The sequence below is a fragment of the Argopecten irradians genome, chromosome 5 (genome assembly GCF_041381155.1).
Source record: "Argopecten irradians isolate NY chromosome 5, Ai_NY, whole genome shotgun sequence".
In the NCBI taxonomy this organism is placed as follows: Eukaryota; Metazoa; Mollusca; class Bivalvia; order Pectinida; family Pectinidae; genus Argopecten; species Argopecten irradians.
Genome location: NC_091138.1, coordinates 23,429,851 through 23,454,520, shown reverse-complemented (window position 1 = coordinate 23,454,520; position 24,670 = coordinate 23,429,851). Strand labels below are relative to the sequence as shown.

The 24,670-nt window shown below is 34.4% G+C and overlaps 1 protein-coding gene across 1 annotated transcript in view; it reads right to left on the bottom strand.

The window, feature by feature from the left end:
* LOC138323274 (DNA-dependent protein kinase catalytic subunit-like) overlaps positions 1–24,670 on the bottom strand; it is a 114,806-nt gene that overhangs the window by 63,640 nt on the left and 26,496 nt on the right. The window contains exons 30-44 of the mRNA XM_069267743.1: positions 24,092–24,194; positions 23,830–23,954; positions 20,072–20,141; positions 17,554–17,741; positions 16,028–16,166; positions 15,704–15,785; positions 15,145–15,267; positions 14,090–14,184; positions 13,280–13,457; positions 12,647–12,757; positions 12,183–12,430; positions 11,565–11,700; positions 10,885–10,977; positions 10,429–10,493; positions 10,025–10,127 (exon numbers count right to left, since the gene is read on the bottom strand). Coding sequence (XP_069123844.1) covers positions 10,025–10,127; positions 10,429–10,493; positions 10,885–10,977; positions 11,565–11,700; positions 12,183–12,430; positions 12,647–12,757; positions 13,280–13,457; positions 14,090–14,184; positions 15,145–15,267; positions 15,704–15,785; positions 16,028–16,166; positions 17,554–17,741; positions 20,072–20,141; positions 23,830–23,954; positions 24,092–24,194 — 1,859 coding nt within the window. The remainder of the gene's footprint in view (positions 1–10,024; positions 10,128–10,428; positions 10,494–10,884; positions 10,978–11,564; positions 11,701–12,182; positions 12,431–12,646; positions 12,758–13,279; positions 13,458–14,089; positions 14,185–15,144; positions 15,268–15,703; positions 15,786–16,027; positions 16,167–17,553; positions 17,742–20,071; positions 20,142–23,829; positions 23,955–24,091; positions 24,195–24,670) is intronic.

The following is a 24,670-nucleotide window of genomic DNA, read 5'->3' as shown; positions in this document are numbered from 1 at the left end:
TCTACACAAATGATAGAAACACAATCTACATCTAGTCCACTCAATATCTACCCAAATGATAGAAACACAATCTACATCTAGTCCACTCAATATCTACCCAAATGATAGAAACACAATCTACATCTAGTCCACTCAATATCTACCCAAATGATAGAAACATAATCTACATCTAGTCCACTCAACATCTACACAAATGATAGAAACACAATCTACATCTAGTCCACTCAATATCTACACAAATGATAGAAACACAATCTACATCTAGTCCACTCAATATCTACCCAAATGATTGAAACACAATCTACATCTAGTCCACTCAATATCTACGCAAATGATAGAAACATAATCTACATCTAGTCCACTCAATATCTACACAAATGATAGAAACACAATCTACATCTAGTCCACTCAATATCTACACAAATGATAGAAACATAATCTACATCTAGTCCACTCAATATCTACACAAATGATAGAAACACAATCTACATCTAGTCCACTCAATATCTACACAAATGATAGAAACACAATCTACATCTAGTCCACTCAATATCTACACAAATGATAGAAACACAATCTACATCTAGTCCACTCAATATCTACACAAATGATAGAAACACAATCTACATCTAGTCTACTCAATATCTACACAAATGATAGAAACACAATCTACATCTAGTCCACTCAATATCTACACAAATGATAGAAACACAATCTACATCTAGTCCACTCAATATCTACACAAATGATAGAAACACAATCTACATCTAGTCCACTCAATATCTACACAAATGATAGAAACACAATCTACATCTAGTCCACTCAATATCTACACAAATGATAGAAACACAATCTACATCTAGTCCACTCAGTATCTACACAAATGATAGAAACACAATCTACATCTAGTCCACTCAATATCTACACAAATGATAGAAACACAATCTACATCTAGTCCACTCAATATCTACACAAATGATAGAAACACAATCTACATCTAGTCCACTCAATATCTACACAAATGATAGAAACATAATCTACATCTAGTCTACTCAATATCTACACAAATGATAGAAACATAATCTACATCTAGTCCACTCAATATCTACACAAATGATAGAAACACAATCTACATCTAGTCCACTCAATATCTACACAAATGATAGAAACATAATCTACATCTAGTCCACTCAATATCTACACAAATGATAGAAACATAATCTACATCTAGTCCACTCAATATCTACACAAATGATAGAAACATAATCTACATCTAGTCCACTCAATATCTACCCAAATGATAGAAACATAATCTACATCTAGTCTACTCAATATCTACACAAATGATAGAAACACAATCTACATCTAGTCCACTCAACATCTACACAAATGATAGAAACACAATCTACATCTAGTCCACTCAATATCTACACATATGATAGAAACACATAATCTACATCTAGTCCACTCAATATCTACACAAATGATAGAAACATAATCTACATCTAGTCCACTCAATATCTACACAAATGATAGAAACACAATCTACATCTAGTCCACTCAATATCTACACATATGATAGAAACATAATCTACATCTAGTCCACTCAATATCTACACAAATGATAGAAACACAATCTACATCTAGTCTACTCAATATCTACACAAATGATAGAAACACAATCTACATCTAGTCCACTCAATATCTACACAAATGATAGAAACACAATCTACATCTAGTCCACTCAATATCTACACAAATGATAGAAACACAATCTACATCTAGTCCACTCAATATCTACACAAATGATAGAAACACAATCTACATCTAGTCTACTCAATATCTACACAAATGAGAAAAATTCAATCTACACCTAGTCCACTCAACATCTACACAAATGATAGAAACACAATCTACATCTAGTCCACTCAATATCTACACAAATGATAGAAACACAATCTACATCTAGTCCACTCAATATCTACACAAATGATAGAAACACAATCTACATCTAGTCCACTCAATATCTACACAAATGAGAGAAACTCAATCTACATCTAGTCCACTCAACATCTACACAAATGATAGAAACACAATCTACATCTAGTCCACTCTATATCTACACAAATGATAGAAACACAATCTACATCTAGTCTACTCAATATCTACACAAATGATAGAAACACAATCTACATCTAGTCCACTCAATATCTACACAAATGATAGAAACACAATCTACATCTAGTCCACTCAATATCTACACAAATGATAGAAACACAATCTACATCTAGTCCACTCAATATCTACACAAATGATAGAAACACAATCTACATCTAGTCCACTCAACATCTACACAAATGATAGAAACATAATCTACATCTAGTCCACTCAACATCTACACAAATGATAGAAACATAATCTACATCTAGTCCACTCAATATCTACACAAATGATAGAAACACAATCTACATCTAGTCCACTCAATATCTACACAAATGATAGAAACACAATCTACATCTAGTCTACTCAATATCTACACAAATGATAGAAACACAATCTACATCTAGTCCACTCAATATCTACACAAATGATAGAAACATAATCTACATCTAGTCCACTCAATATCTACACAAATGATAGAAACACAATCTACATCTAGTCCACACAATATCTACACATATGATAGAAACACAATCTACATCTAGTCCACTCAGTATCTACACAAATGAGAGAAACTCAATCTACATCTAGTGAACTCAATATCTACACAAATGATAGAAACACAATCTACATCTAGTCCACTCAATATCTACCCAAATGATAGAAACACAATCTACATCTAGTCCACTCAATATCTACACACATATGATAGAAACAAATCTACATCTAGTCCACACAATATCTACACAAATGATAGAAACACAATCTACATCTAGTCCACTCAATATCTACACAAATGATAGAAACACAATCTACATCTAGTCCACTCAATATCTACACAAATGATAGAAACACAATCTACATCTAGTCCACTCAATATCTACACAAATGATAGAAACACAATCTACATCTAGTCCACTCAATATCTACACAAATGATAGAAACACAATCTACATCTAGTCCACTCAATATCTACACAAATGATAGAAACACAATCTACATCTAGTCCACTCAATATCTACACATATGATAGAAACACAATCTACATCTAGTCCACTCAATATCTACACAAATGATAGAAACACAATCTACATCTAGTCCACTCAATATCTACACAAATGATAGAAACACAATCTACATCTAGTCCACTCAATATCTACACAAATGATAGAAACACAATCTACATCTAGTCCACTCAATATCTACACAAATGATAGAAACACAATCTACATCTAGTCCACTCAATATCTACACAAATGATAGAAACACAATCTACATCTAGTCCACTCAATATCTACACAAATGATAGAAACACAATCTACATCTAGTCCACTCAATATCTACACAAATGATAGAAACACAATCTACATCTAGTCCACTCAATATCTACACAAATGATAGAAACATAATCTACATCTAGTCCACTCAATATCTACACAAATGATAGAAACACAATCTACATCTAGTCCACTCAATATCTACACAAATGATAGAAACACAATCTACATCTAGTCCACTCAATATCTACACAAATGATAGAAACACAATCTACATCTAGTCCACTCAATATCTACACAAATGATAGAAACACAATCTACATCTAGTCCACTCAATATCTACACAAATGATAGAAACACAATCTACATCTAGTCCACTCAATATCTACACAAATGATAGAAACACAATCTACATCTAGTCCACTCAATATCTACACAAATGATAGAAACACAATCTACATCTAGTCCACTCAATATCTACACAAATGATAGAAACACAATCCTACATCTAGTCCACTCAATATCTACACAAATGATAGAAACACAATCTACATCTAGTCCACTCAATATCTACACAAATGATAGAAACACAATCTACATCTAGTCCACTCAATATCTACACAAATGATAGAAACACAATCTACATCTAGTCCACTCAATATCTACACAAATGATAGAAACACAATCTACATCTAGTCCACTCAATATCTACACAAATGATAGAAACACAATCTACATCTAGTCCACTCAATATCTACACAAATGATAGAAACACAATCTACATCTAGTCCACTCAATATCTACCCAAATGATAGAAACATAATCTACATCTAGTCTACTCAATATCTACACAAATGATAGAAAACATCTACATCTAGTCACTCAACATCTACACAAAGATAGAAACACGATCTACATCTAGTCCACTCAATATCTACACAAATGATAGAAACACAATCTACATCTAGTCCACACAATATCTACACAAATGATAGAAACATAATCTACATCTAGTCCACTCAATATCTACACAAATGATAGAAACACAATCTACATCTAGTCCACACAATATCTACACAAATGATAGAAACACAATCTACATCTAGTCCACACAATATCTACACAATGATAGAAACACAATCTACATCTAGTCCACACAATATCTACACAAATGATAGAAACACAATCTACATCTAGTCCACTCAATATCTACACAAATGATAGAAACACAATCTACATCTAGTCCACTCAATATCTACACAAATGATAGAAACACAATCTACATCTAGTCCACTCAATATCTACACAAATGATAGAAACACAATCTACATCTAGTCCACTCAATATCTACCCAAATGATAGAAACATAATCTACATCTAGTCCACTCAATATCTACCCAAATGATAGAAACACAATCTACATCTAGTCCACTCAACATCTACACAAATGATAGAAACATAATCTACATCTAGTCCACTCAACATCTACACAAATGATAGAAACATAATCTACATCTAGTCCACTCAATATCTACACAAATGATAGAAACACAATCTACATCTAGTCCACTCAATATCTACACAAATGATAGAAACACAATCTACATCTAGTCCACTCAATATCTACACAAATGATAGAAACACAATCTACATCTAGTCCACTCAATATCTACACAAATGATAGAAACACAATCTACATCTAGTCCACTCAATATCTACACAAATGATAGAAACACAATCTACATCTAGTCCACTCAATATCTACACAAATGATAGAAACACAATCTACATCTAGTCCACTCAATATCTACACAAATGATAGAAACACAATCTACATCTAGTCCACTCAATATCTACACAAATGATAGAAACACAATCTACATCTAGTCCACTCAATATCTACACAAATGATAGAAACACAATCTACATCTAGTCCACTCAATATCTACACAAATGATAGAAACACAATCTACATCTAGTCCACTCAATATCTACACAAATGATAGAAACACAATCTACATCTAGTCCACTCAATATCTACACAAATGATAGAAACACAATCTACATCTAGTCCACTCAATATCTACACAAATGATAGAAACACAATCTACATCTAGTCCACACAATATCTACACAAATGATAGAAACACAATCTACATCTAGTCCACACAATATCTACACAAATGATAGAAACATAATCTACATCTAGTCCACACAATATCCACACAAATGATAGAAACACAATCTACATCTAGTCCACACAATATCTACACAAATGATAGAAACACAATCTACATCTAGTCCACTCAATATCCACACAAATGATAGAAACACAATCTACATCTAGTCCACACAATATCCACACAAATGATAGAAACACAATCTACATCTAGTCCACTCAATATCTACACAAATGATAGAAACACAATCTACATCTAGTCCACACAATATCCACACAAATGATAGAAACACAATCTACATCTAGTCCACTCAATATCTACACAAATGATAGAAACACAATCTACATCTAGTCCACTCAATATCTACACAAATGATAGAAACATAATCTACATCTAGTCCACTCAATATCTACACAAATGATAGAAACACAATCTACATCTAGTCCACTCAATATCTACACAAATGATAGAAACACAATCTACATCTAGTCCACACAATATCTACACAAATGATAGAAACACAATCTACATCTAGTCCACTCAATATCTACACAAATGATAGAAACACAATCTACATCTAGTCCACTCAATATCTACACAAATGATAGAAACATAATCTACATCTAGTCCACTCAATATCTACACAAATGATAGAAACATAATCTACATCTAGTCCACTCAATATCTACACAAATGATAGAAACATAATCTACATCTAGTCCACTCAATATCTACACAAATGATAGAAACACAATCTACATCTAGTCCACTCAATATCTACACAAATGATAGAAACACAATCTACATCTAGTCCACTAAATATCTACCCAAATGATAGAAACACAATCTACATCTAGTCCACTCAATATCTACACAAATGATAGAAACACAATCTACATCTAGTCCACTCAATATCTACACAAATGATAGAAACATAATCTACATCTAGTCTACTCAATATCTACACAAATGATAGAAACACAATCTACATCTAGTCTACTCAATATCTACACAAATGATAGAAACATAATCTACATCTAGTCTACTCAATATCTACACAAATGATAGAAACACAATCTACATCTAGTCTACTCAATATCTACACAAATGATAGAAACACAATCTACATCTAGTCTACTCAATATCTACACAAATGATAGAAACACAATCTACATCTAGTCCACTCAATATCTACACAAATGATAGAAACACAATCTACATCTAGTCCACTCAATATCTACACAAATGATAGAAACACAATCTACATCTAGTCCACTCAATATCTACACAAATGATAGAAACACAATCTACATCTAGTCCACTCAATATCTACACAAATGATAGAAACATAATCTACATCTAGTCCACTCAATATCTACACATATGATAGAAACATAATCTACATCTAGTCCACTCAATATCTACACAAATGATAGAAACATAATCTACATCTAGTCCACTCAATATCTACACAAATGATAGAAACACAATCTACATCTAGTCCACTCAATATCTACACAAATGATAGAAACACAATCTACATCTAGTCCACTCAATATCTACACAAATGATAGAAACACAATCTACATCTAGTCCACTCAATATCTACACAAATGATAGAAACACAATCTACATCTAGTCCACTCAATATCTACCCAAATGATAGAAACACAATCTACATCTAGTCCACTCAATATCTACACAAATGATAGAAACACAATCTACATCTAGTCCACTCAATATCTACACAAATGATAGAAACACAATCTACATCTAGTCTACTCAATATCTACACAAATGATAGAAACACAATCTACATCTAGTCCACTCAATATCTACACAAATGATAGAAACACAATCTACATCTAGTCCACTCAATATCTACACAAATGATAGAAACACAATCTACATCTAGTCCACTCAATATCTACACAAATGATAGAAACACAATCTACATCTAGTCCACTCAATATCTACACAAATGATAGAAACACAATCTACATCTAGTCCACTCAATATCTACACAAATGATAGAAACACAATCTACATCTAGTCCACTCAATATCTACACAAATGATAGAAACACAATCTACATCTAGTCCACACAATATCTACACAAATGATAGAAACACAATCTACATCTAGTCCACTCAATATCTACACAAATGATAGAAACATAATCTACATCTAGTCCACTCAATATCTACACAAATGATAGAAACACAATCTACATCTAGTCCACTCAATATCTACACAAATGATAGAAACACAATCTACATCTAGTCCACACAATATCTACACAAATGATAGAAACACAATCTACATCTAGTCCACACAATATCTACACAAATGATAGAAAAACAATCTACATCTAGTCCACTCAATATCTACACAAATGATAGAAACACAATCTACATCTAGTCCACTCAATATCTACACAAATGATAGAAACACAATCTACATCTAGTCCACACAATATCTACACAAATGATAGAAACATAATCTACATCTAGTCCACACAATATCTACACAAATGATAGAAACACAATCTACATCTAGTCCACTCAATATCTACACAAATGATAGAAACACAATCTACATCTAGTCCACACAATATCTACACAAATGATAGAAACATAATCTACATCTAGTCCACACAATATCTACACAAATGATAGAAACACAATCTACATCTAGTCCACTCAATATCTACACAAATGATAGAAACACAATCTACATCTAGTCCACTCAATATCTACACAAATGATAGAAACACAATCTACATCTAGTCCACACAATATCTACACAAATGATAGAAACACAATCTACATCTAGTCCACTCAATATCTACACAAATGATAGAAACACAATCTACATCTAGTCTACTCAATATCTACACAAATGATAGAAACATAATCTACATCTAGTCCACACAATATCTACACAAATGATAGAAACATAATCTACATCTAGTCCACTCAATATCTACACAAATGATAGAAACACAATCTACATCTAGTCCACTCAATATCTACACAAATGATAGAAACACAATCTACATCTAGTCTACTCAATATCTACACAAATGATAGAAACATAATCTACACCTAGTCCACTCAACATCTACACAAATGATAGAAACACAATCTACATCTAGTCCACTAAATATCTACCCAAATGATAGAAACATAATCTACATCTATTAGTCCACTCAATATCTACAAATGATAGAAACACAATCTACATCTAGTCCACTCAATATCTACACAAATGATAGAAACACAATCTACATCTAGTCCACTCAATATCTACACAAATGATAGAAACATAATCTACATCTAGTCCACTCAATATCTACACAAATGATAGAAACACAATCTACATCTAGTCCACTCAATATCTACACAAATGATAGAAACATAATCTACATCTAGTCCACTCAATATCTACACAAATGATAGAAACACAATCTACATCTAGTCCACTCAATATCTACACAAATGATAGAAACACAATCTACATCTAGTCCACTCAATATCTACACAAATGATAGAAACACAATCTACATCTAGTCCACTCAATATCTACACAAATGATAGAAACATAATCTACATCTAGTCCACTCAATATCTACCCAAATGATAGAAACACAATCTACATCTAGTCTACTCAATATCTACCCAAATGATAGAAACACAATCTACATCTAGTCCACTCAATATCTACACAAATGATAGAAACACAATCTACATCTAGTCTACTCAATATCTACCCAAATGATAGAAACACAATCTACATCTAGTCCACTCAATATCTACACAAATGATAGAAACACAATCTACATCTAGTCCACTCAATATCTACACAAATGATAGAAACACAATCTACATCTAGTCCACTCAATATCTACACAAATGATAGAAACATAATCTACATCTAGTCCACTCAATATCTACACATATGATAGAAACATAATCTACATCTAGTCCACTCAATATCTACACAAATGATAGAAACACAATCTACATCTAGTCCACTCAATATCTACACAAATGATAGAAACACAATCTACATCTAGTCCACTCAATATCTACACAAATGATAGAAACACAATCTACATCTAGTCCACTCAATATCTACACAAATGATAGAAACACAATCTACATCTAGTCCACTCAATATCTACACAAATGAGAGAAACTCAATCTACATAACCTCGGCATTCACTATCAAATGTTTTTATCCAAACATTTAAACAATAAAACATTGTAGAGTCAGTTTAATTTCAATGCACAAATGAACCTTCAAAATTATGGTATTTGAGAGATACTTTATAAAAGCCCATTATAACATAGTTTCAATGTTATCTTCTTTTGCCAATACGATCCCAGCTAGAGCCCATTTTACCTTGTCTAAAGCTGTTAAGTAATCCCGGTAATGAGAGCTGCCTTTTGGGAATTCAGTGCTCTTCAGAGGAAAATTATCTGCCACTAGTCTGTCTAAATTTGTCCTGAAATGTCAATGGAATTATACAAATCTCTGCTGACAACATATATGACTATAATTCAAAGTAGAATTATACAGTATGACACAGTTATCAGTTAACATTGTAACATTGACAAGTGTAATCATTAATACTTGATCTCAAAACCAAGCTTTAAATCACAGAGACTTGATGTTAATGCAAAGATTTTAAAGTAAACTAGATATTATCAATTATTGTTTACTGTAATACAAAACTTAATAGCCGCAATCTGATTTCTTTCCTATGGAAGTTAATAAAACATAATAATTGATCTTTCACCACTTACTTGAGTTTTGTGATGTGTGGCTTAGGGACATTGACAAAGAATGGAAGCAGATCTAACACTCGACACTGTGGAAAAAGAAACAGGTGTTTTAAAAATGCATGAGAATGATCAAAACATCCTAATCCAGAGTTAGTTTTAAGTCAAACTATACAAGAAGATATTAAGTTCAGTATTAATAAAAATGTTTTCAAATAAAACAACCCAAGCTATACCTTTGACTGTAACCTTGAGATATGACCTTGTGTAGAACATCTCTTAGGATTTATACAACAGTGAAGCTCTAGAAAATAATTCACCTAAAAACTTACATTTATCCTAAAACACTTTTGGATGCAGATTCAAGTAAGTTACTTATTTTTCTAGTGATTTAGAAGCACTGAAAATCATCTCTTCTGTATTCATGATCTCCACAAACCACTAGCTGTGTAGAAATCAATAGAAATGTGATGTGTTTACCTTAAAAGCAAGGTTGGTCCTGGTATCTATCAGACATTGGAGATAGGTACCAAAGACGTCCTCAAAGGATGGCGAGGAGGGCGTAGAAACAAACTGAAACAAGACAGTGGCATGGGTAGCCAGGTATCATTTGTTGGAAGGTTAATTTTGTCTTTTTACAATACAGTGCACAGGAAATTTGGTCTGTAACCTGCTGATCATCATCTTGACCTTTAACCCTACCTTCTTGTATATAATCATCTTGGGTTAAACCTTCTTGTATATCATCATCTTGACCTTTAACCCTATCTTTTTGTATATCATCATCTTGACCTTTAACCCTATCTTTTTGTATATCATCATCTTGACCTTTAACCCTATCTTTTTGTATATCATCATCTTGACCTTTAACCCTATCTTTTTGTATATCATCATCTTGACCTTTAACCCTATCTTTTTGTATATCATCATCTTGACCTTTAACCCTATCTTTTTGTATATCATCATCTTGACCTTTAACCCTATCTTTTTGTATATCATCATCTTGACCTTTAACCCTATCTTTTTGTATATCATCATCTTGACCTTTAACCCTATCTTCTTGTATATCATCTTGACCTTTAACCCTACCTTCTTGTATATCATCACCCTGACCTTTAACACTGTTTTACTGTCTATAATCATTTTAACCTTTAACCTACCTTACTGTCAATCAGAAGTAGCTTGGTCAGTAACAGCAAGGTCATACTCTGAAGGTCGACTGACGAACTACTGTCACACCAGGTGGCAATTGTTTTCCACTGTAATAATACACTCTTCACTATGTTCTGGCCTAGCCTGAAATGATATTGAGAACTGGAAACCATACATTCATCAGAAAGAGGCCCAAGCCCTGCTACATATTGGCTCAGACAGCCCCATTTAGGAGCCAATGCAACCAACATAGATTTTGAAACATTTTCAAACCTATGACCATCATGGTATTCAGTGTCCTAAAACCAATTTTCACTTAAATTGGTCGATTTTGACTCCCTAAGGCGCAACTATTGCCATGTAAGATTCCCTAATCTCTACAAAACTATAACCTTGATACAGTGTTCCTAAAACCCCTGTATACCAATTTTCATATAAATCGGTTGTTGAGGTATCTCAAGATTGACATATTGCTGGTTATGTAAAACTGTTTTACTTAGGACGGTATTTTAAGCATAAAATGTACTTTAACTTTCTATTGGTAGAAATTGTGCAATTATTTCATAAGAAAAATTCACAAAGATTTTTATCATCTATAGTGAATGTGTGATTTGCCTTCTGTTTACCTTTTCCTCAGTGCCTTGTCCCTGGTGACGTGATCCACCATAGCAACCAGGATCCTGCTCACTTTCCTGCCGTCTGCTCCGGCTCGAGCAGCCAATGCCTTGACGCACACATCTGACTCAGATGCCATGTGACTGGCTATAACTGACTTGAACATGGAGAAGACAAGGTCGCCATGACACTGCTCCAATCCTTTACTAGATCCACTCACCATGGTCGAGTCAAGTACGGCCTCCACAAGGACCTTTCCCTGAAATTACAAGAATCAGAGTTTGGCGGCTGTGCTCATATCAAGTCAAAGCCATTAGGGATGGAAGCTGACTTTCTCATCAGAAAGATTTAGACCAATTTTTAAGTTTTTTCTTCTTTCAAAGTAATTTTAGTTTTTCAATGTTATTTCAGGTGATTTAGCTGGAGTTATTTTTCAGAATTTTATCTCATGGACTAAGAAAAAAAATACACTTACAGGCAATCCTAGATGGAAACTGAGGGCCAGCATTTCCTTCACCAGAGTATGAACTACAGGTGTGAGGGTGAGGGCCTCCAATCCTCCTCCACTAGTCTTACACACAACGCCCTGGGGATGATACATAGAATGATTTGATTATTGATGCTGTTGACATAACACAGAGAAAACTAGAACTGTTGTCAGAGTGGACGACTAATAAACCCCCCTACCCACCCGATGCAAAAATTTTGTAATAACTCCTTTAATAGGGACAATAAAGTTAAGTTTACTCAGCTCTCCTTTATTTCAGGGTTCTGTGTACCAAATTTTATCAAAATCCCTGAAGTAACTTTGAGGAGGTGTTGTGTCTTCAAACAGACAACCCGATTCCAGTATACCACCCATAACTTTGTTGATAGCGATAAAGTCCCTTCTGTTTATACAATGTGTGGTACAGACAAGTGGTTAATCACAGCTGTATTGTTTGTTTGATACTCCGAGAGTTGAATCACATTCTCCATTCTGGTAGAAAATAGTTACACAACTCAACTAGAACATATTCCACAAAGACAGAGAGCTGGTCTATGCTCAACCTACTGCCCAATCATAAAAGAATTTCCAATTTAATACAATGTTTTTAAAATGTTGTACCTGGAATACATTATCAAATAGTTTTTGCGCCAAATCACCAGTGTTCCTCACACCAGACAGGACAGTGGTCAGTAAACCGGCCGTGTGGAGCTGGCGGTATCCTCCCAGCAGCTGTTGTAGGTAGATAGGGTCAAGTTTAAGGTCATTCAAGGTCAAAGGCAGATGCTTTGATAAGTTCCTGTCAATGAAAGGAAAACGTGTAATATCAATTAGAACTTGGCTATAGGGACAAACATGAACCTATCTTGTTGGAGAGGTTATCATACTATATAAATTTTACAGGTGGTTTATTTTCCCTATATATACATTTTACTTGAAATCTGCAAATTCTAAACACCAGCAAATATTCAGAAATTGATTGACGTATCTAAGAACAACAGTTCAAGAAATTATTATAATAGAAATTAGTGAATATGTTCCGTATACTGACCCTGGGAATTTAAAGAGCTATACCATAATGATATACTAATGATCAATTTAGTTTTTGGAATCAGTTTACATACAGTTGAACCTCGTTAAATTGTCACTAAAACTTGTTTAACTCAAAGGCTCTGCTTAACCTGGCACTATCTTGCTGGCTCCAACCAAAATTTTCCATAAAGTATTCTTGACTTTAAGTATACTTGACTTGAATACACTGATAAACTCAAAAAATTTCAAGTAAACTTACTTTACAACCATGCTTCAATTTTGTCATTATCTCTTAATTGGTTCTTTCATAATCACTATCACTTTAAACATATATCAAGTAAATATTTAATTTGGAAAATTGATAAACTTCCTAAAGATCAATCTCACAAAATTACATACCTTTTTCCAGAAAGGGTTTTATTAAACTGTTTTTTCATGTTCTCACACAAGTTATTGGGCAGCTTTCTGGTCATGACCATCAATACCTGTTCCATCTACAACATAAACAGGATCATAATGTGTACTGCATTTAGTCCATGGACATACATAGCATGTATTCTGTCAAACCTATCTTATACATCTGTATAAAGTTCTCCTGCTTACCACTTTCTAAGGGCCCAAAAGGGTCAATTTCAACAAATTTGACCTGTGTATAATGACCACTTGTCTATAACAAGATTTCCATGGAAGTGGATGTGTCACCTGCACAGCATCACAAAATACAGTTATTTACAGTTGTAAATATTGCTTATAATTAGGTGAAGTTATCAAGTTCCGTACCTTTTGCAAATATTGATGGATTTTGACCAGTTTCAAACCACTCCGAGATCTCATTAATATAAATCAATATACCATATGGTTGAAATTGGACAATAAATACTTAAGTTATTGAGCGGAAACCATAGAATTATCCGTATTGACAATTTTAAAGTCACGTAACTCTTGCAAATATTGACGGATTTTGACCAATATTTAACCCATCTAAGATTTCATTGATGTAAAGCAATGTACCAAATTTGATTGAAATCGGACAATAAATACTAAAGTTATTGAGCTGAAACCATGGATTTATCTGTTTTGACAATTTTGGCGTAACTCTTGATAATATTGACAGATTTTGACCATTATTGAACTAATTCACATTAATATAAAGCAATGTACCAAATTTGGTTGAAATCGGATGATCATATTAAACTTATCACTTTCCGGATGCCGACATAGGTATACCTGAGTGTCGCCATGATGATGCAGGCGACACAAAAACCCTTTGGGTGGTCTTTATAGACAGATTTGACTATATCATACAAAATGTCTTAAGTATAACAAAGATGTTCCTTATATACACAAAAAGTTTAGCTGAAACAAACTAAGTACTAAAAATTCAATACAAAATAATAAGACATAATGTTAACTAATATCAGTACCTACCAAAAGATACAAATAACAAGACTTACCTCCCTTGGTAGATTCTTCATGACCTCGACCTCCCCAAGGTTAAAGCCGACAGTGCCTGGCTCTACCACACACATACACACCATTTTCCAGAGTACATCACTCCAAACTGACGGCGGAACTGCCTGTAGTGAAGAATTATTTTCACTTTCATATCACAAATACCACAAAGGTATCAACCACATCGTGCCTATGGATTCTATGAATTAGGCTGAACAAAATGTGAAGTATTGTATTTTGGCAGAAGTAGAAAAGTGTATACATATTTCTATCAATAACTGCATGGTATGTATTATGCTGAAACATTCTTGAAAATAAATGCTCCGTTTTAAATTCACATGTAAACTGTACATCTATTCTTTTACAAATGTTATCCTTCATCATTTATCAATTATTCTCAATGTAATCCATAAATCCATTTTAATTAAAGACATTATATAAATGTGTATAAATTTAAGACATTATATCTAATGAATATTAATTAATGACATTTTCTTTTATATTTTTTTTCTTCTTCTCAATTTCCCTTTACTTGTAAGACCTTAATGAATATCTGATTACCTTGTTCAAGTCTTTCGGCCCTGAAGTGGCAACTACCACAGAAAGGAAATTCATAAGGCGGACAATCACTGTACATTTTTCTCTATAAAACAAATTAAACTTTAAATTAGTATTAAATAATATCATATTATCAATCAAATCAGCACCACATTTTCAAACTCTGGCTATACAATGCTCATTGTGGGCAAGAAAATATAATTATTTATATCACTATGGCAACAGCTACACTAAAGTTCAAAGTTCAATACGAATAGATATGGTATGCGTCATGAAAAATTTATATTTGTATCTCAAAGCCCTTATATTGTATTATGATTAAAATACCTGTTAAATTCATCAACCTCCCGTGGAGTGAAGAATGTCGTCTCTGATGGATTACCAACAACCTTGATGTCTGACAAGGCTATGTTGTCTATAAAGTAGCTCACTGCTTTATACACATTGGTCTGGTTCATCCCAGCTCCTGCAGGAAAGACAACAGAGTATATATTTCACTGACTAACACACATCTTAACCTCAGGGGAGACAACACAGAGTATATATTTCACTGACTTACATTCACTTTAACCTCAGGGGAGACAACACAGAGTATATATTTCACTGACTTACATACACCTTAACCTAAGGGGAGACAACACAGAGTATATATTTCACAGACTTACATATATCTTAACCTCAGGGGAGACAACACAGAGTATATTTTTCACTGACTTGCAATGCATACACCTTAACCTCAGGGGAGACAACACAGAATATATATTTCATTGACTTATATACATCTTAACCTCAGGGGAGACAAATCTACATATTAATTGAGTGTTTTTATATCCCTTCTCTTAAAGGAAAACCCATCTCAAGTTGACATGTCACACATTTCACTGACTGCTATTTACGAAAGGAAACTGTTTTTCAGTAAATTTAACTAAGTTTCCAAGGTACAAAAAAAATAAATAAAATAAAAACAGCTGGTACCTGACAGCAAAAGACACAACTAGGAAATTAGCCTGATATATATAAAGAGTTTAAAGAAGCTACGTTGAATGTTTTTGGAATTATAGCTCAGAAACAAGACAACTGTAGTTTGGTGTTCCATGGTAACAGAAAAATGGACGGTACCAAAAGGCACACTTCACACACATTGACGTATACTAGTATACTTCACCTGATAAACACAAAGTTTAATTTGCTAATTTGAACAATTTTGGAGTTCGGAAAACATCTCTGACAGACATATGCATGGACAGACAGAATTTTTTTTTCAATATCCCCCACAAACACGGGCAAAAGCTAAGAGATTAATATAGGATAGTGTACCATATTCGACCCAAAAAGTGCCCTTGTCCAATAAGCATCCCTCCCCCATTTAGAGGACACAATATCATTCGCCTGGATTCAAATGCAGACAGAAATTATGAAAATTCTTTATTTGATTTTTTGCAAATTTATTAATGCCTTAATATGTGCAACCATTTTGCAAAAGGTTATTCCAAATTTAGTCCTTTCAAACGTCCCCTCATTTTTTTATAATTTCTAAGCACCTTGTGTGCTTATTAGTTAAATATATTACTTATCTAACCTTTAGCAAAGATACGTATCATCACAGATATCATAGCACCACCTGCTTCAACACATATATATCACAAGTCACACTACCGGTATGTTAAAATACATTAAGCTACAATGACCCACGTTGAGGTAGCTACTTGCTACGTGTATAATCACACCAAGATATATGTTGTACTACCCCATGCCAGTATGATCATTAAACTCCATGCACAGATAAAAGGCCAGAGGTAAAATACTACACACATTAACCATTTACCCAGATCTTGTACCTTTAGCAAACTTACCTCCAAAGATATCTACTGGGGTGAGTAGGTTTTCTCCAAACACGGTGGTATAACAGTCTAGAGCAGCTAGGAGGGTGTCAAACCAGGCCAGGGTGGAGGGCAGGGAGACAGTATCACCCATAGACCTCAGGGTGGGGCATGCCACTAACCCTACCTTGGTGTGACTGGTATGGCCTCCTCCTTCAAACCTGTCCATAGAGAAAGTCATGTAACAAAAAATCCCAGATACCATTTTCTCCCATACTTGACAGGGTTATCCCGCGGTTACTAGGGAAAAGATAACTCTGTCTTTTGCCGGAGTAGGGACAGCTCACATACGCTAGACAGTGACGTCATCAATACATGCGGCGACCATTTTTACATACATGTCGTTCATGTCGACTGAATTTTCACCATTTCTCATTTAAATATGGGAGCAAAAGAATCTTACATGGGCCAGTCAGGGTTGATGGTCAAAATCTTTCACAAGGGTTGAGATATCCCTGTCCACCTTGGCCGGGTTGATGGTCAAAATCTTTCACAAGGGTTGAGATATCCCTGTCCACCTGACTGGCCCATGCAAGATTCTATTGATCCCCTCCCCCTACAAATCTATTTATGATGTGAAATAGACATAAGGGCTGAAAAACAGTTTGATTAACAAACTCTCTAAGTTGCAATCCCAAATGCCATCATTATCTTGATTACTTGAATATAATGTAAAACACTAAATAAAATAATATATGCCTTGACCATTGAACTGCTAAAAGTAGGCAGTTACAGAACAAGAGATCCCAGAGGGATCTTGGCGCCCACCAAAGAATGATATATATCTGACAAAGGAAAGATGGATCTTTTCTCTACTTTTTAAACTTTTTCAAACATACTACATATAAAATTTGAGACAGATCGCTTCAGTACCTTTTGAGAAATAGCGGTAACAAACTTCAACTATCAAAATCCAAGATGACTACTTGGCGGCCATCTTGTTGATCAATCGGTCCCAAATCGCAATATGCACAACTAGGGCCCTAGGGGAACCTACATATGAATTTTGAGACAGATCCCTTCAGTACTTTCTGAGAAATAGCGATAACAAACTTTGAATAACAAAATCCAAGATGGCTGCCTTGCGGCCATCTTCTGGCGGCCATCTTGTTGACCGATCGGTCCCAAAATACAATATGCACAACTAGGTCCCTAGGGGAACCTACATATAAAATTTGAGACAGATCCCTTCAGTACTATCTGAGAAATAGCGATAACAAACTTTAACTATCAAAATCCAAGATGGCGGCCTGGCGGCCATCTTGTTCACCGATTGGTCCAAAAATGCAATATGCACAACTAGGGCCCTAGGGGAACCTACATATTAAATTTGAGAAAGATCCCTTCAGCACTTTTTGAGAAATAGGGATATCAAACCTTAACTATCAAAATCCAAGATGGCCGCCTGGCGGCCATCTTGTTTTTCCTATCAGCCTCATAATCTGTATGGCACAACTAGGGACCAAGGGTAACCTCCATGTGAAGTTTGAACAAAATCCCTTCAGTAGTTCTCAAGAAATATTGATAACAAACTTCAACTGCCAAAATCAAAGATGGCTGCCTGGCGGCCATCTTGTTTTTCCGATCAGCCTCAAAATCTGTATGGCACAACTAGGGACCAAGGGTAACCTCCATGTGAAGTTCAAACAAAATCCCTTCAGTAGTTCTCAAGAAATATTGATAACAAACTTCAACTGCCAAAATCAAAGATGGCTGCCTGGCGGCCATCTTGTTTTTCCGATCAGCCTCAAAATCTGAATGGCACAACTAGTGACCAAGGGTAACCTCCATGTGAAGTTTGAACAAAATCCCTTCAGTAGTTCTCAAGAAATATTGATAACAAACTTCAACTGCCAAAATCAAAGATGGCTGCCTGGCGGCCATCTTGTTTTTCCGATCAGCCTCAAAATCTGTATGGCACAACTAGTGACAAAAAGTAACCTCCATGTGAAGTTTGAACAAAATCCCTTCAGTAGTTCTCAAGAAATATCGATAACAAACTTCAACTGCCAAAATCAAAGATTGCTGCCTGGTGGCCATCTTGCTTTTCTGATTAGCCACAAAATCTGTATGGCACAAATATGGACCAAGGGGACCCTCCATGTGAAGTTTGAACAAAATCCCTGCAGTAGTTTTTAAGCAATAGTGATAACAAGCATTGTTTACGGACGGACGGACACGACGGACCACGGACGACGGACGGACACGGACCCAGGGCGATTTGAATAGCCCACCATCTGATGATGGTGGGCTAAAAATGGATGCCAACTGAACAAATGCTATATCTACAGTATAATTTAAATAGAAAACATTAAACATTTCAACAGCCATAAAGGTGCTTGTTGTCATGACAAATATGATTTAGAAATTATAACATCAATAGTGTTGGCAGTTACACTCTCATAACTGCCAACATTAGACAGTAAAATTAATTGTAGTTTAATGGATATAATAATAGTAATGATGGCCCAGTACAGTTTAATGATGGTACCTTGTGATGAAATACTTCTGTTTCTCACTCTTCAGGAACGCCTGGAAATACATCTGGGTAGACTTGATTCCTTCAAAAATTAAAAACAATTTATTTAGGAATTTAGAAACCACATTAATTTTAGTTATTAAAGTCAGATTTAATGTAATTGTTTTATTTAGTTTAATTTGTTTTGTAACCAGAGTACTAGGAGAAAAATCACTGGTCAAAAGTCACCAATTAACTGCTACACATATGGGAGGGGTTTATTTGTAATCAATGTTTTAAGTTAATGAAAACAACCTATGTTTAAAAAAGGAGGATTGTATTTGTAATCTTGTTTGATTTATCATAAAGATGTACCTGGATACACTACCTTATTTAATAACTCCAACAAAATGAAGAAGAATCAGTATCTGGACACACCATCTAAACACACTTTACCCTATCAATATACAGTGGAACCTCCCAAAACCGAACCTTCTCAAAACCGATCACCTCTAGAAACCGAACATGGATGTCATGTACGGAATGAATTCCTCTTTATTAATAGTATATAAAACTTCCCAAAACCGATCCCTCCCAATTCCGAATACCGGACCGATTTTGAGATCGGAATAGTCAAATGTAACTAAAATACACTTCTGAAAACCGGCCTTACCTGAGCGACACCGATAGATTGAATTGAGGTCTGATCAACCGACCGTGAAATACACACGTACCTGTACCATAGTTGTTGCATGACATGTCCTGGGGCATGTATACAGATGTGAAGGCTATAGGTACACGGTAATTATACCCGAGATCGTGGTGTGATTATTTAATCATGTCTATTGTTAAGATATCTAACGAAGGTCTACCATGTGCACGCGGTTTGTTTACTGTAGGAAAACAAGCAGAGCTAGTAATAAAGAGAAAGTTTCGTATTCAAATCACACGTTTTTTTTATTTACATATGTAGTTGTCGGATAACATAAATTATCTGTATGAAGAAGCCGAAGCAATGTATTGTTTTAGAAAATGACTATGTCATATAATGGCCGGCATCGACTGATCATCGTGTAATTAGACCATATAATTTGATTCTTGACGTAACCGGAAGCGATCGGTCGTACATGTATGTAGGTTGCAGACGAGAACATCCCCAAGAACATTCACGCAACTACTAACTAACTAAACTACGTTTATAAGCGGTAACAAAGTCAAGTTTGCTGTAATCCATTCCTTTTAAACGTATGATTCTCTCTTTTGTGATAACATTCCCATTAACAATCAATATCGGTTGGTTTTAACGAACACTAGGCATAAATGCGGTGCACTAGTGTAAAAAAAAGACTTCCGATCGATTAAATCCGGATCGTGATGATCGGTATTCGGTTCACTTCTCCAAACCGAACCCTCTCTAAACCGGTCGAAATTATATGCACCGACCATGATCGGTTTCGGGAGGTTCCACTGTACCATATTTTCCGGACAATAAAACGCACCTGTGTATAAGCCGCAGAGGCCTTTTTTACGATTTTTTCAGGTTTTGTACACGTATAAGACGCACCGTGATATTAGCCGCACACAAAAGTTAGGCCCATGTACCAACGTAACCATCTGTGTACATACGATCGATCTCTATTGAAGTAGGGGTAATGCTTATCGATCGTTTATAATCACGAAAATTGTCTGTAAACTTGTACTGTAAATATATAACAAATAAAACTCACTATGATGTAAATATCTTTAGCAAAATGGACTTGGCCATGTTTCTATTCCTTGTTTATTCTGCTATTAAGCCTACTTTGTGTAAACAAATATGGCGACCGTACGATTTCACGTTTACTCTCTCTCATATTTCAGCATGCCGGTTAAAACTTTTTTCAGTATGCATATGATTTTATTTTATCTCTATTTTGATATATTTCGTGTATTTATTATAGTGATGTGTAAAGGATTTACTGTATTATCAAGGCTTGCATCATTAACCTAAATCTGACTTCGATTAGGCTAGAGTGTTCTCTGTCAATTTGCCATCCCATGATGCAATTCACCGAAGCCTTATTTTTGTAAACTTCCGGATATTATTTTCGCTACAGAGATCGATTAAATGATTTTAATATGACTGTGCGATGTTTTAACTCGGTATAATGTTCTAAATTACATGTGATTTACGTTTATAAAATTGATTGCTGATTATTTCATTAAATCACGGCGACAGGATTTCGGGAAATTCCCCTGTTGTCCGACATATGTGTAACACATTACGTGTGCAAGTTTGAGTTCATGTTTACTCTCGTTCATATTTCAGTATGCCGATAAAATACTTTCTTCAGTAACATTATGCATAGGAATGGATTATATTTCTTTTTTGATATATTTTGTGAATTAAATATATCTTGGTGTAAAGAGTTACTGTATCAATCGACTTCGTTTAGAGTGTTCTTCCACTGTTTGTTAACTAGGTATCCCATGATGCAATTCACCGAAGCCTTATTTTTGTAAACTTCCGGATTAAGACCTCGTGGTGTTTGCCGCTGCAGAGATCGATAAAATGATGTTTTATAGACTGTTCGATGCTTATAACATCGCTAGAATGTTCTATATAACATGTAAAACACGCGAATAAACTTGATTACTGATTATTTCATTGAAATCACAGCGACAGGATTCCGAGAAATACACATGTTGACAGAGTGTAACACGTGTGCAAGTTAGCAGTCATTCATGATCAGAAGATCGTTTTCTTGCTGTCTGCGGACATTTCTTGCACACACATAATATTTAAATAATATATTTAACTTATTGTTTGATATTTGATGATTTTTGACGTTTTAGTTATTATTTTCTTGGTAACAATCCTGCAGCAAATCGATAGCGAAATCAGTCCGCCATTGTGTTGTGACTGTAAACAACCACGCTTCAGTCGGCCGATTTTCCATGAATTAAACAATTTTACGATTGAACATGTATCTGGTACGTTATTATTTTTTATCTTTATTAAATTTTCATCACATATTATATCATTTAAACACTTTTACAGTGATTTTTTTCGGTGTATAACTTTACTAAACCGCCATTGTGTTGTGAACACGTTTCTGTCGGCGGATTTCCTTGAATTAAACAATTTTACGAGTGAACATGCATCTGATACGTAATTATTTTCATCTTTAATATATTTTCATTGCATATTTGATCTTTTAAACACTTTTACAGTGATTTGTTCGATGCATAACTTTACAAAAATGGCGAGTAAAACTTACGATTTTCACATATGAATCACGACGTAATAATGCAAAAACATGGTCAGATTTTGGTTTTCGTCCACGGATAAGCCGCACTGGTGTATTAGCCGCACTCCCGATTTTCAGGGAAAAAAGTCGCGGCTTATACTCCGGAAAATACGGTAGCTGTCCTGGGTAACATTTAGATTCAAAGGCATTTTTCTCTAGGTAACTTTATATTGAATAAAGTTTATATATAATTTATTTATCGTTAAACTAACATTGTTAAACAAAATTATGAACCTATATATAAAACCTAAATATAAATCATGCTTTTAGCCCTGATAGTGTAGTGCATAATGGGTTCTTTTGTAAGAGAAAATCACAGGAAAACCCTATACATGAATATGTAGTAAAGCTAACCCAATGTTTGAATTCATTTTTTGGAGAATCAAATTCCAACCATGTTGGTGAAAGGGGAGAGTGTTACCACTGGATCGACCAACTATCCAATACTCTAAATGTATAATTGATGTTATAAACATTGGAATACAATGTATTGGTTTGTACCTTGTATTAGTGGAGTCATCTTGTGCAGGAGTTTCATACACATGTGTCGACACTCTGTCTGCGGTCGGCCACACTGACGCATGAACCAGCGAACACATATATCAATGGTGATCTTACTCCACTGACTGAGGAAGGAAAAAAGCAACACTATTGTTAACACATTGTTCACATAATTTGCTATAAATTTGATTATCTGAATTAATGAATACTTTTTAACACAGAATTGCTACCGTTTTAGCATAGAATGTAGAGTTTTCCTCACCTGGGCTCTGTCCGTAGTTTGCTTTCCTTTCTCAAGATATCTGCCTTCTTACAGATGATTTTCTCTAAGTGTTCTAGGGCCTTACATGCTTGCTCTTGTGTGCCTGTACATCAATTAGAATGTGAGAGTTGATGATTACATAGATTGCATATATTGAATAGCAGTTAAATTTCGAGAGTGGTTTATTTTTGCATTTTTACTGAAGTTCGTGAATTTTAAACATCATCAAAATTTAATCATATTGAAAAATACTCATTGCTAAAAAAGTTCTCACCACTACTAGACTAATGTCAATCAAAACTGATTCTATAACTGGTTCTGTTCGATATTTGTAAATATCTACAAAGGTTTATGTATGGATTGGGCCCGGTTTTTGGCTCCCAAATCCATCAATATTTTAAACCAAGTTTTAAGAAATAAAATTGTTGCATTTGAAATATTTGGTACATCACTGCTTTAAAAGTTTTCTAATTTTGCAGCTTTAAGTTGTCATGGAAACCATAGTAGATATACATAAATTAAATTTATCATTTTTTGCTAGTTTCTTTATTGTTTTGAATAATTTAATCCCTAAATAAC